At 43.8% G+C, this 12,778-nt stretch overlaps 3 protein-coding genes across 3 annotated transcripts; all 3 read right to left on the bottom strand.

Annotated features, from left to right (window-relative positions):
• Window positions 1–1,479: 1,479 nt before the first annotated feature.
• Window positions 1,480–3,217, bottom strand: LOC135709183 (uncharacterized). The gene has a single exon (XM_065231406.1). It carries the CDS (start codon window positions 3,154–3,156, stop codon window positions 1,480–1,482), a length of 1,677 nt encoding a protein of 558 aa, XP_065087478.1. The 5' UTR covers window positions 3,157–3,217.
• A 358-nt stretch (window positions 3,218–3,575) lies between these two features.
• Window positions 3,576–4,301, bottom strand: LOC135709184 (uncharacterized). Its single transcript, XM_065231407.1, has one exon. It carries the CDS (start codon window positions 4,299–4,301, stop codon window positions 3,576–3,578), a length of 726 nt encoding a protein of 241 aa, XP_065087479.1.
• Window positions 4,302–4,724: 423 nt separating this feature from the next.
• On the bottom strand, window positions 4,725–6,038 carry LOC135709185 (uncharacterized). The gene has a single exon (XM_065231408.1). The coding sequence runs from the start codon at window positions 6,036–6,038 to the stop codon at window positions 4,725–4,727; it is 1,314 nt and encodes a 437-aa protein (XP_065087480.1).
• Window positions 6,039–12,778: the final 6,740 nt, after the last annotated feature.

Here is a 12,778-nt window from a genome sequence, read left to right on the forward strand (position 1 = left end):
GCTTTGTTTGTATCTAATTTGCAATTTTGAAACGGAGCGCTCACCGTAGGTCCATTGCCGAGGTAAGCTGAAGCAATAACTTTGGGATTCATAGGTTTCAAAAGATTAGGTTTAGGAACAGTGACAAAGCACTTTGCGGCACGAAGGTATGTATCATTTGTTCTTTTCTGTTTCAGGCAACGACATTTTATGTTTAAAGAATGATAAATTACTCCTTCATTAGTTGCTCTACCTATTTCTATAACAGTGGGAATGAAGCTATTGAGTTTTCATTTTTGTATTTGCACCCGATCCAAATTATAACAGAATTATATCAATGGTTAATATTTATATCAACGTATGGTATATTTTAATATGTTAGTGAAAAGTGGTTTGTGCGATGTTTCTCATCATATCAGAACTATAACAAACTCAGTTATAATAACTATCAATACATAAAATATGTATTAATGATTCCAAAATATAAGTTTATTCACAAGAAAACGACATACCCACAATGAAAATTCACACAAAAATTAACCCTTTCGGAGCTAGGAAAGCATTAGTAAAAGTGGTAAAGCTTTCGGGAAAAGGTTTGCACAGATAAAAATTCTGAATTTTAATTGTGATGGAAACATTCATTCACGTAGACTTGTATTTCATTTCACGCAACCGAGCAACTTGCAAAGAATGTTGTTTACAAAGATGGGCTTTTGTATACAATATTTGCTACAATGCATGAAATGTGTCAGAACTTTACATGATATATAATGTAAACGTATATGATAAGTGACGCTCCATTTATGTGCATCATATTGAACATAAATTTACACTACTTTTTCGAACTGTGTGCCTATGGTGAAAACATTCAACATTTTAATAGTCTTCCAAACCTCCTTGGGTAAGCTTGTGCCTTATGTAAAAATTCAGTGCCATAAACATTATGTCTTTGACATGAATATTGTCCACGCACTGGGATCCTCTTCGATGAGCTCCAACGCCTGGCAACGGCTGAGCGAACTATTCGGAAATGGTCACTGGTTCAGGGGGCTTAGCCACAGAAAGTTAAAACTCTTTAGTCTTTAAAAAGACTGATTGGTTGGCTGTGTGGTTGGTTTCGGTCAGGAGAAAAGAAATGAACTCGCGACGTTAGATTAATTGTATATATATTGAACGGGTGTGATTCGTATAATGGTTCGATTTGTACTGATTGTAGGTAAAGTTTGGTGCCGGTACTTTATACCTACCGACTCGATCGATAGTGATCGAGTCAGGAGGATATTCCTACGTGATGTTTGTTGTTTCCTGCTGTGTGGAGTGTAGAGCGAAATACAATTATGTGCGGCGTGTGGGTACAATAGGTTTAGATTTCTGCTTGTTCTGTGTCGCTTATGCAGTGGTATCTCGGACCATCGCGTTGTCCGCGACATACCGGCCACCATGAAAAATGTGTTTCATTAAATTTAACAATAAATTCACTTCTTAACTAATACTTCACAATCAATCATCTGGCGCTGCATTGTCGTCAGGGTCACCAGGCACTTCGCCGGAAGTGGAGGTGGAACTTGCGTCATCGTCGATGGGAAGCAGGCAGATCTTCACGATCGGTCGGTCGAAGACTGCGCCGGATGCCAGTCTGACGGTCACCGCACGGACGAGGCCATCCGCGCCGGGATGGACGGTTTCGATTCGACCCATGCTCCACCTGAGCGGTGGTAGGTTGTCGTCCTTCAGGAGTACCAGCTTGCCGACCAGAACATTCGGCTGCCGGTAGTAGTGCTTCGAACGCTGCTGTAGTTGATGAAGGTACTCCGTCGACCAGAGTTTCCAAAAGGTTTGAGTTCTGCGCTGCACCTCCTGCCAAAGCGAAAGCCGGTTGTTGGGAACTTGGGCAAGGTCGGGCTCCGGGATTGATTGGAGAGCTGATCCGACCAGAAAGTGTCCCGGTGTGAGGGCTTCCGTGTCACTTGGGTCTTCAGATAGGGCCGTCAGTGGCCGAGAGTTGAGACAGCTCTCTATCTGGCAGAGGATGGTACACATAACATCGCTTGACAGGGATTCCAAGCCGGCGACTCGCCAAAAATGATGCTTGAAAGCCTTGACTGCGGCCTCCCAAAGGCCGCCGAATGTCGGAGCGTTCGCGGGGATGAAGTTGAACTGGATGGATGATTCAGCGCAGAACGATGCTATCTTCAGTCGTAGTTGTTGATCGTTGAGTTGCTTGCAGAGGTCTCGGAGTTCCCTGTCTGCGCCCTTGAAGTTGGTGGCATTGTCACAGAACAGGGCGATTGGCTTGCCTCGCCGTGCAACGAACCGTTTCAACGTTGCGATGAAGGCTTCGGAGCTGAGATCGCCAACCAATTCGAGGTGTACGGCCTTTATAGCCATACATACGAATACAGCGACGTATGCTCGGATCGGTGGAGCTGGTTTCGTTCGACGTACTGGTACCTTCAGCCAAACGGGACCACAGAAGTCAACGCCCGTGTTCAGGAACGCACGGGCCGGAGTGATGTGAACTTTCGGAAGTTGGCCCATCAGCTGGTGTTCTGCTTGTGGTCGTGTGCGGTAACAACGCAAGCAGGATTTGACGTGTCTCCGTGCCAGGTTACGGAGGTTTAATGGCCAATATTGTTCACGGATGTGTGCGATCATCGCACGCGGTCCAGCGTGGAGAAGCTGCTTGTGCACCGAATCAACGAACAGTGAAGTGAACGGATGCGCTGCAGGCAAAAGCATTGGATGCTTGCGCGTGAACGAGTATGAAGAGTGGTTCAGCCGGCCACCGGACAGAAGTACATCATCGTGGATGAAGGGATTCAAGGTACGTAATGGGGATTTCTTGAGATCCGCTTCGCATCTGGCCTGAAGCATAGCGATTTCTTGGCTGAAGCACTCATTTTGCACAACTTTCACAAGGCCTTCTTGTACTTGAAGGAGTTCTGCTGAGGTAAGGTACGGAATAGCTTGTAGGTGGAATCCAGCGAGCTTGGCCCGACAGTACCGCACAAATCTGCGGCAATATGCAGCGATGCGGGTGAGTCTCGTTAGTGACGAGTAGCGGGTGAACAGTGTGCGGTCGGGAGCTTCGGTGGATCGAGTGACGGCTGCAAGCGTACAAAGCTTCACCTCGAGAACTTCGGGAGGAAATTCACAGGCGTCTTGGACTGGAAACATACTTGGCCACTCCGCTGGATCGGACGTTAACCACGGTGGACCCTTCCACCATAGTGCGTTGTTGACGAGCTCGCAGGGATCGATACCCCTCGAGATGAGATCGGCCGGGTTCTCCAGACCGACGACGTGATTCCAAGTGCCTCCTTCAGTGAGTCGCTGCACCTCCGCGACACGATTTGCCACGAAAATGTTGTAGTTGGACGGTGGGTTGTACAGCCAGTGGAGAGTGATTGAAGAGTCAGACCAAAAATAAGCACTAGCATTTATGTTGAGGCTTAACATAACAGTTTGGTACAGTTGGCTGAGGAGGACAGCAGAGCAGAGCTCTAGACGGGGAATTGATAAGGTTTGGATAGGAGTTACTCGGGATTTGGCGGTTAGGAGACGGGTTGTGACGACACCACTTCTTCCGACACTTCTCAAGTAGATGCATTTTGGGATGCATCGCAAAACCCATGAAGTTGCACGTTGTCTCCGGCGCCTGGAGCTTTGACCAAACGAGAGATGGAAAATGTTCCTAGAGCAGCCAGACCAAGTCTGTAGTCTTCCCACACGGTACAGAGTGCATTGGGAAGCTCTTCGTCCCAGCTTAGTTTCAACTTCCAAAGTTGTTGGACAAACACTTTGGCTGTGATGATCACCGGACCCAAGATACCCAATGGGTCGAAGAGTTTGGACATCTCGGAGACCACGATTCGTTTCGTGATCGGATTATCAGAGAATCGCTCAGGAACTTTGAACCGGAAGGCATCCGATTCAGGGTGCCACAGCAGACCGAGTGTGCTGACAGAGCCTTGAATGTCATCAACTGCTACAATCGGCCTATCATCCTTCAGGTTTTCCGGGATATGTGACAACACTTCGGACGAATTCGACGACCACTTTCGAAGTTCGAACCCTGCGGACGCAAGGATGCTCTGCACTCCAGAATGCAGCTGCGTTGCTTCTTCCACAGTGTCAGCATCGCTCGCCGAGTGATCGTAGGACAATTGCTGTAGACACCGAGTAGCTAGATACGGCGCACATGCGGTGCCGTATGTTACCGTGGTCAGCTCGTAGGGATGGACGTGTGAATCAGTCCTGCTTTGCCAGTACACGAGCTGAAGACGTCTATCGTCAGGATGTACCCACATCTGGCGATACATCTTGGTTACATCTGCAACTAAAGCCACTTCGTACATGCAGAACCTGATGACGATAGCATATAATGCATCCTGAACAGTCGGTCCCACCATAAGGCAATCATTGAGAGAGATTCCCGTAGAAGACTTGCTGGACCCATCGAAAACCACTCTGCACTTAGTGGTAGTGCTGCTCGGCTTGAGCACGGCGTGGTGGGGAAGATAGAACGAGCGGGTATGGGTTTTGTCTAGTAATGGGTCTACGGAAACCATATGGCCAAGTTCTATGTACTCTGCCATGAAGTCTACATACTGGGCCTTCAAATCGGGGTTCTTGCTGAGTCGACGTTGCATCCATTGAAATCTGCGAAGGGCACCGATCTCGGAGTCACCAAGTTGACTCAAGACGTGCTCTTTCTTCGGCAGGCGTACAACGAATCGGCCTGATTAGTCGCGGGTGGTAGTTTCGGAAAAGTACATCTCGCAAGCTAATTCTTCCTTAGACAGTCCACGGCTTTGAGGGCAACTCTCGACTTCCCAGAATCGAGTCAGTTGTTGGTCCAAGTCATCGGTGGTACACAACAGAGCGACTCGCTCAGGTCCTTGGGTAGCGGTATCGATGGCAACAGGTCCACTTACTACCCATCCGAGCACGGTACGTTGGAGAATAGGCTGGTGTTCAGAAGGACCAGCTTTTACTGGGATCTGTCCTTCCTGCAGAAGGCTGAAGAACAGCTGAGCACCGATAACCATATCGATCCTTTGCGGCGAAGCAAAATCTGGGTCTGCCAAGACTAACTCAGGAGGGAGGTTCCATTGCGAAATGTCGATTGCCCTAGAGGGCAGATCGTTGGTGATCTTGGAGAGGATGCTGAACGTCAGTGTGTTAGAGTAGGTGGAATTAACAGAACTGAAATCTGCTACGGTGCAGTAAGTACTGTTGACAGTAGAGCCACCCATTCCAGCGATAATTGCAGCTTGCTTTCGTCGGTTCAATCCCAAAAGTTGAACGATTCTTTCGGTGATGAAGTTTGACTCGGAGCAGGAGTCCAACAGGGTTCGAACAAATGTAGATCTCCCCGACGGGCCGTGGACCTTTACCACGGCGGTGGATAACAGAACAGTCGAGTAGGTGGTGGTGGAAGAGCTTGCTGCAGTTAATGCGTTGGTGAGAGGTTGGTGGGTGGCGGACAAGGTGATTGGTGATGGTGGAATTGGAGTGGACAACGATGCCGGGACCACGGCTCCGCTTCCGGTGTATGTGGTGGATTGTAGATTTCCAGTAGGTGGTTTGACTTGGGGTTGGGTGTAACGATCGTTGGGGGAGGAAAAATGCAAAAGTGTATGGTGTTTTTCGTTGCACTTCCGACAGGGTTTGGAGGAGCAGTCACGGCTGAGATGACTCGATGATAAGCAATTCCAGCATAGCTTCTTCTTACGGACGGTGTCTTGCTTCTGTTCGATTGACATCCGTTTGAACACCTCGCAATCGTAAATCCGATGCGGTTGATTGCACACGATGCAGCTGAAAGCTTTTGGTGGGTATGATTTTGCAACGGATGCAGTGTGAGCAACAGAGAAACGGGGTTTATCTTTTAGAGGGGAGGGTACCAGGGTTCCACTGTTCAAGGACATCAAGATCTGAGCTTGATCTTTCAAAAAGGTAATCAGCTCGTCATACGTAGGAACCTTCTCTTTATCGTTACCTGTTGACCGTTCCCATTCCCTCAAAGTGCTTTGATTCAAGCGACTGCACACCATGTGCACGAGCAGGGAGCTCCATTGCTCTGTCTGCTCCTCCAACGTCGTTAGGATTTTTACATGGCGTTCGAATTGGTCAGCCAGGCACAATATGGTAGCAGAAGATTCCTTTTTCACAGGCTCAATTGCGAAAAGAGAGTTAATATGGTTTTTAATTAGCAGGCGCTTGTTATCGAAGCGACTGACCAGTAAATCCCAAGCGATCCTGTAATTATCTCCCGTAATGCTAGTCGTATCAAGAAGTTGCTTGACGGGTTCCTTGAGTGCTGCCATCAAGTAATGGAATTTATCTACAGCAGCCAAACCTTTATTGTTGTGGATTAAGCTGCGATAAGCATCATAAAATGGGATCCAATTGTCTATCTCGCCATCAAAAGTTGGCAAATCAATTTTTGGCAAGCGCACTACAGATGTAGAAACCTGAGAGGCATTAGCAGCAACATGGTGGTTCACTTTATTTGCGGTGAGGAAGTCATGCAACTTGTAGTACTTGTCCTCCATTTCATTGCGGCTTTTGATAAACGTACCCTTTGTCTCGGCTTTTTCCAATGTTTATAACACGTTCTGTTACATTTGTTCGAATCACTCAGTTTTAAAAACTCGTTTCTGTGCTCAATCTTTATTTACCACTACACAATAGCACAACGGGGACAAATGCACTATGGCAGGTAAGTTTCTTGAGGTTTTATTCTCTTTCTAGCCTTCGCGGGAGCTCACAACACAGATAAGGATTTCACGATAATCCTAATTCCTTTAGGCCGATAAAAATGTTATTTTCACTTTTTGTCCAATAAAAAAATGCGTGTTGGAGGCAAGATTAAAAAAAAAAAACAGTGATCAGACATTCGATCGTTAATAACAGTATAACTAGCTCTTCTTAGGTCTACCACGTGGATGCCGCTCAGTTTTCTGCTCAGCAGCAGATGTTTTATCAATTGGCGTCACTGTTTTGGAGGAGCACCGTTCACAGAACAATAATTTCTTTTCAATCCCTGTAACGTTGGGATGGAGACATTTAGCGCATAAATCTTTATATCCCATCAAATTTGGGCCAGCTTGATAATAATGTAATGTGATAGGATCATGGCATGACAATTTTGGATTCTGGAATACTTCTGGAAATGAATCCAGCAGCGAGCCACAAACATACAACTTTTCTTCGAAATATTTACTCAAGTCAGTATATCCAGTGCATATTTTGTATACAGCAGTCTCAGAAAGCTGCATTCCGTACAGGTGACAATCATTCGTGCCCTAGTATACGCTAACGGGAATGACGGTTTGGGTAGAATTATCTTAAAATCTGAAGACGCTGCTTGTTTACTTGGGACGTGTTCATCAGTAGGTTCGTTACCGTAAACAGAATCAAAGTTCTGATATTTATCTACTTCAGGAACAGGGGAGGGAAGCCATTCAATCTGATTAAAGATGGATGTTGGCAACCGGATTTTTTCATGATATGGACACGATTTGTCAGTACATTTTTTCACCTGGAATGCATAACAGGTAACCCTGAAGTGTTTCTCAAAGAATTCTTGAATTTGAGGCTCGTTCATGATTTGTGATTTGGTTATCTTCCCTCCAATGTCTATGCCACCGAATGCCATGGAGACCTGATTCCTCAGTGCACCAATTTCACCCTCGGTAGCAGGACAGCCCATCCTCACTTGTTCAACTTTGTACGTCAAACTTTCGAAACGGGTATTCAATATATTCCGCGCGTCTCTGGTCCCATCAATTGCCAATTGACGATACTTTGTTTCAGGGTGCTTTTCTTGAGCATCTCGCCATTGCTTTTTGGAAAGAAATGAATGAACTTTCTTTCCTTTTTTTCCGAAATCATTCCTGGCAAGGGCCACTCCAATTAGTGCAATGTTCGCCGTGCTCATGAATCTTTCGGCTGGGTTTATAACGGAAAAAAAAATGGTGGAGTTCGCACCGCACAGAGGTAGTCTAGATTTAGTTCCAAAAACAATGCAACGTAGCTGAGTCTTACTTGAATAGAATCCACATTGTGATCGGGTCCTTCATCCGTTCCAATGAACATAATCGGTCGTTGCAGATCAGGTTCTTCTATATGCTTGACCAATTCCGTTGCATGTCGAAACGCCGTTCAAGGCTCAAATACTGCATCCTTCAATATAATCATCATAGAAACCGATGGAACTAAATGCTGCGGCACATTATCGTAATCCATAGCATTAAGCCCTCTTCCATCATGTCCAGCCATGAGTACATGCCGCTGTCTTCGAGTTGCGCTAACAGGGGCTCCTTCCAATCCCACTGGAATCGACACTTTGTCATCCAAGAAAAAAAACAGTAGAGAAGCGTCCTGAAAACCAACCAATTAAATATCTGGAATGTGTCATGTAACTTCAAAACTTACCAGCCATAACTTTCATAAACTGAAACTGCTTAGCTCCATAGTGCTGGTCCACATGCGCTTTGTGTAGCGTACGTTGTTGAAGCCCAAACTTCACGTCAAATCGTCCGTAATAGCGTTTTGAAACTCGCGAATGACTGTTTCTCGGAACGAATTGTAGACGAAAATATTCGTAAGATGGAATACAATTGGACCTTGATTCAGGGAATATTTCTCGCATTTTCGTCTCGCATTTGGACATTAAATCACGCATTGATACGCATAGTGGTGAGATCCATGTCGTTTCACCGTGGCGTATCTCTTCTGCGACTATATAGTCGTTATTAGCAAGGACCTCCGATACAGCAGCCCAGAAGTTCGAAAACTTTTCCGATTTTGCTGCCTGCGCTTGTTGCTCGAGATGTACTGCTTCCGAAACCGGAAAACCTTCCCGCAGTAGAAATTCGAATCCATTCCTACTGTCCTGTATATCCTCCTGAGGGAGCTCACCAGACAACCAGAAGTCGTATAACAATGTACAGACAGTATCGTAAATTGCTACAGTTTAAGTCAAAATCGCATATCAGAATGGCATACCTCGCATTATGTTCAAGTTAAATCGTATAGAATGCAAATTTCCGACTTATATGCGATGACTCATTTTTCCGTCGTACTGTATCACAAATTAAATCGGATTACATCGTAAGATTTTTAAAAATGAATTTGTTATTACAGATTAAATCGTATATGATGTTAAATCAACTCGTTTAAAATTAAACGAAAATATGCACCCATATGGCCTCCACTTTTGTACGTATAAGCCATTTCTTTGCATTCTATACGACTTATTTGTTTGTATATATGTTTGTAAATCACGAAAACGACTATACGTGTATACGATATACGTGCATTCTGGTTGTCTTGGCGAATTGGACGCAGCAACTGCCAAATGAAAGGTATTTTGATTCCAGTATGGACAATTGATTCCAATATGGACGGTACATTTTTAACTGCAGATAAGCTTATACAGGCAAAAAATGGCTTATACAGTTCATTTTTTGACTATATTAGCTAGTCTGAAGCTTGTATTGTTTGTTGGAACGGTTTGCGAGTCTATAATCGGCCTTAATCGTTTTAAACCTGACACCATCAAATGAGAATACAAAATCAAGTGCAACAAGTGGATGTTTACACAGACAAACTTTCTGACATTTAACCATCGCGTTAAATCTATCCACGTCAAGGGGTAAGTCACTCAGCTAATTGTGCCGGAATTATATTCTACACAGCTTGGGCACATCCATCGGCACATTTTCTGCATACATTCGGCACAACTGTCATTGAAGTTGTGCAGAACATTACGTGCTGTTTGACTGTATGTTCAGGGACATCTTCTAATTGAATTCACCAAAGGAACTCAGACCAGCAGTTCACTTATAGATCTAAATACGAAATGTAGGTTCAAGAGTGGACTCAAGAGGAAGAGGCAGTTTATCAGACCTCATTAGTACCCTTAATTCAAATAATGCTGCAACTCACACAAAACAAACTAAAGAAGTCTATTCATCACCCTCTATAGTCGGTCTCCAACAATGCTTCCCACCGGTTCCAACTCTTTCCGGCCGAAAGGCTAGGTTTCTAGTCTGCCTTTGAGGGCATTATAAAACACTAAAACGCAGGACTTTTATTACTCTATGGATCACAAAACACCGAAATTTCGCACACCCGCCACTTCCCGCGTCATCCTCAGTCCGATTTATCTATGCGATTTCAAACCAAAACATTCAAGGTGTCAGAAATACCGGGTTGCCGGGATGGGTATTTTACAAACAATCGCAGCTTGCTCTATGACCGGCACAATTGTCACAGTTGCGGCACACTGACAAAAAATATGACCCAAGATTGGTGTGCGGAGTGACCTACCCCTAGATCCACGTTTAATTTTGAGCTATAACATCGAAATTGCTTTCAAGCTTGATCGAAGTAGGTCACGCTTCAAAATTGACGTGTTTTTGTTAAGCTGCGTCGTTTTCGCTCTTAAAAAAAAATAAAATAATAACATCTAGAAAAGTTAAATTTAAAGCACAGAAGGGGTGTTAAAAAGTGTTTCAAGTGATAATTATCAAATCCCACGTGCCCCTAATTTTTGTCGCAGTGATAAGTGATATGAGCTGAACATAGAAATAAATCCTTCCTGTTCCGTGGAATGAGGTTCCGTTCGTTCTAACTAACGTTTTGGAACGCTCAGCTAAGTTTATTTACCATCTATACAAGTGTTTCTTTTTTAACTTAATAACTAAATACGTGCCAGTACAAATTAGAATGCTTTAAAATTCTGGAAGTGTGACTACACTTCAGATATCCATTTGATATATAAATGTGTTCATGCGGGGCTTATTGTATATGAAGATGACCTCAGAATGTACGTGTATGAACAGGCATTCTTGAAATGGGTCATTGGATTTACAGTATAACTATCACCTTTCAGCTCCAGGGCAAAAATGTTTGCATCTATCGGTTAAAAATGTGCTGCACTAGGCAACTAGTGGATACCACACCGTGCCAACTTTACTACAGGCCAGGCTTCTTGAAGCTATCCTAAACCTTAATATAAAAAAAACACACATACACACACAAACATCGAAATTGCTCTCAAGTTTGTATGAAACACTGCTGATTGATGCAATATTGCGCATAAGTTTACAATAAATATCGTAAAAATTTACGCCAAATCTATCGTTCACCTCCTAGCAAGATAAAAACTGCATCATCCTGGTTGCATTCACCATCGTCGCAGTGTAATTCATTTCTCTGCGCTATCTAGCCATTTTCTTCCAACTACTCTTCTTTTATTTAAATACAACATGGTTTTCCCCATGGAACTTGCCTGGAGTCTTCTGCATCGATTACGTCGGTCCACAGTAATTCACACTGTAGAACATGAATTCAATTAGCAAGCACTCCTTTTCAGAGCCGGCAAGGCACCTCTTGGAAAAACATCATAAATGAAACCTTGCGGTAGAAAAAAAAAAAAAACACTATAAAACGTTCACATTTGCTAGGATTCCACTCTTCGTTCTCACACTATGGTGTTCCGTCATTCCGTGTGGCTAGCTTTCCTGAAAACTGACATTTCATCCCTTCCCGGTACAAACACAAAGAGCAACCTACCAGAATGTTCGTTAATGAATCATAAATTCCGTTTCAATTTAACTTTTCCCTATTCAATTGCCGAGAAAGTAAAAAAAATAGAAAATCGTTTTTTTTTTGCTCCCGAGAAACCATCATCTTGGAAATGCATGCTTCAACGCTGAAAAGAGGAGCAAATCCTTCAACTTAAATGGGTCAACCGTTTGGCCACTTCTCAGTAGGCCTAGTTAAAACAGTACAGTTTCCACAGCTATAAAGATATAATCCACAGAAGCGAAACCTGGTCACGTGAGCTCATATTTTATTCTCAACTCGTTCTCGCTAGATGAGCCTCAGCGAAGGTTTTTTTAAAATAATAAGTCCATCAAATTATCCTGCATTAACATAACTTAACCGGTCGAGGGGAGATAATGATGCGCCAACCAAACGACGATTACGGCGATGAACCAGCGAGGTGGCGTATGGCCTGAAGTGGCTGTCGTGACCAACGGTGATTACCAGGCGTAATCGGGATAATTTCGCTGTTTATCAGTGTCAGAGGCTAGTGGCTGACTCTTTTTTTTTCAGTTTAGCAACGGGAAACGATTCAATTTGAAAGTAGGGAATTTCTGATTCATTAAAATTATGATCGGTGCTCCAAATCCACGTGAGCTTTAATTTAATTGAACGAGTTTCCTTTTTGCAATTACTCCGGACTGGTTTTTATGAGGGGCAAGGAAACAGCAATAATCATTTCCTAAAATAACAAAATTTTAATCGTTTCATGAATGCTCAAATGCTTTATCGCTTAAGGGAAGAATGTGGGGGAGTTGAGGTGTAGTTGAGTTGCATAAAGTACAAGTGAAGGCGGTTTAAATGATGCGTGGCTATGAGCAGCGATATCTAATGATAATATGAATTATATTTGGATTTGAATGTATGATATGGGTATAGCTTCCACAGCTAGACTCATGAGCCGTATAAGATTTGTCTATCACATCGAATTTCTACGTTAAAGATGCACTGGATCAAATTTCAAATTATTAATAGGCCAAACGTTGAGTTGGCATTGACCGTGAAACACATTCATAAAACAAAGTGCAGTGGGAGTAAATTCTACAAGGCCAAATAATTCACGGATTTATATGAAAAACTTTTCAACCAGTCATAAGCGGAAATCTGATTTTTTTTTTATATTTGCTATATTGGAATCCTATATGGTGGCCTTAGGGTTTCAGAAAAAGTGTCA

This window comes from Ochlerotatus camptorhynchus, unplaced genomic scaffold (assembly GCF_037179485.1).
Source record: "Ochlerotatus camptorhynchus isolate MF236.1 unplaced genomic scaffold, CSIRO-AGI_Acam_v1.1 ptg000353l, whole genome shotgun sequence".
NCBI lineage: Eukaryota > Metazoa > Arthropoda > Insecta > Diptera > Culicidae > Ochlerotatus > Ochlerotatus camptorhynchus.

Coding starts and splice junctions, on each gene's coding strand:
- LOC135709183 (XM_065231406.1), bottom strand. CDS start 3,156: ATGTTTCCAGTCCAAGACGCCTGTGAATTTCCTCCCGAAGTTCTCGAG.
- LOC135709184 (XM_065231407.1), bottom strand. CDS start 4,301: ATGTATCGCCAGATGTGGGTACATCCTGACGATAGACGTCTTCAGCTC.
- LOC135709185 (XM_065231408.1), bottom strand. CDS start 6,038: ATGGTGTGCAGTCGCTTGAATCAAAGCACTTTGAGGGAATGGGAACGG.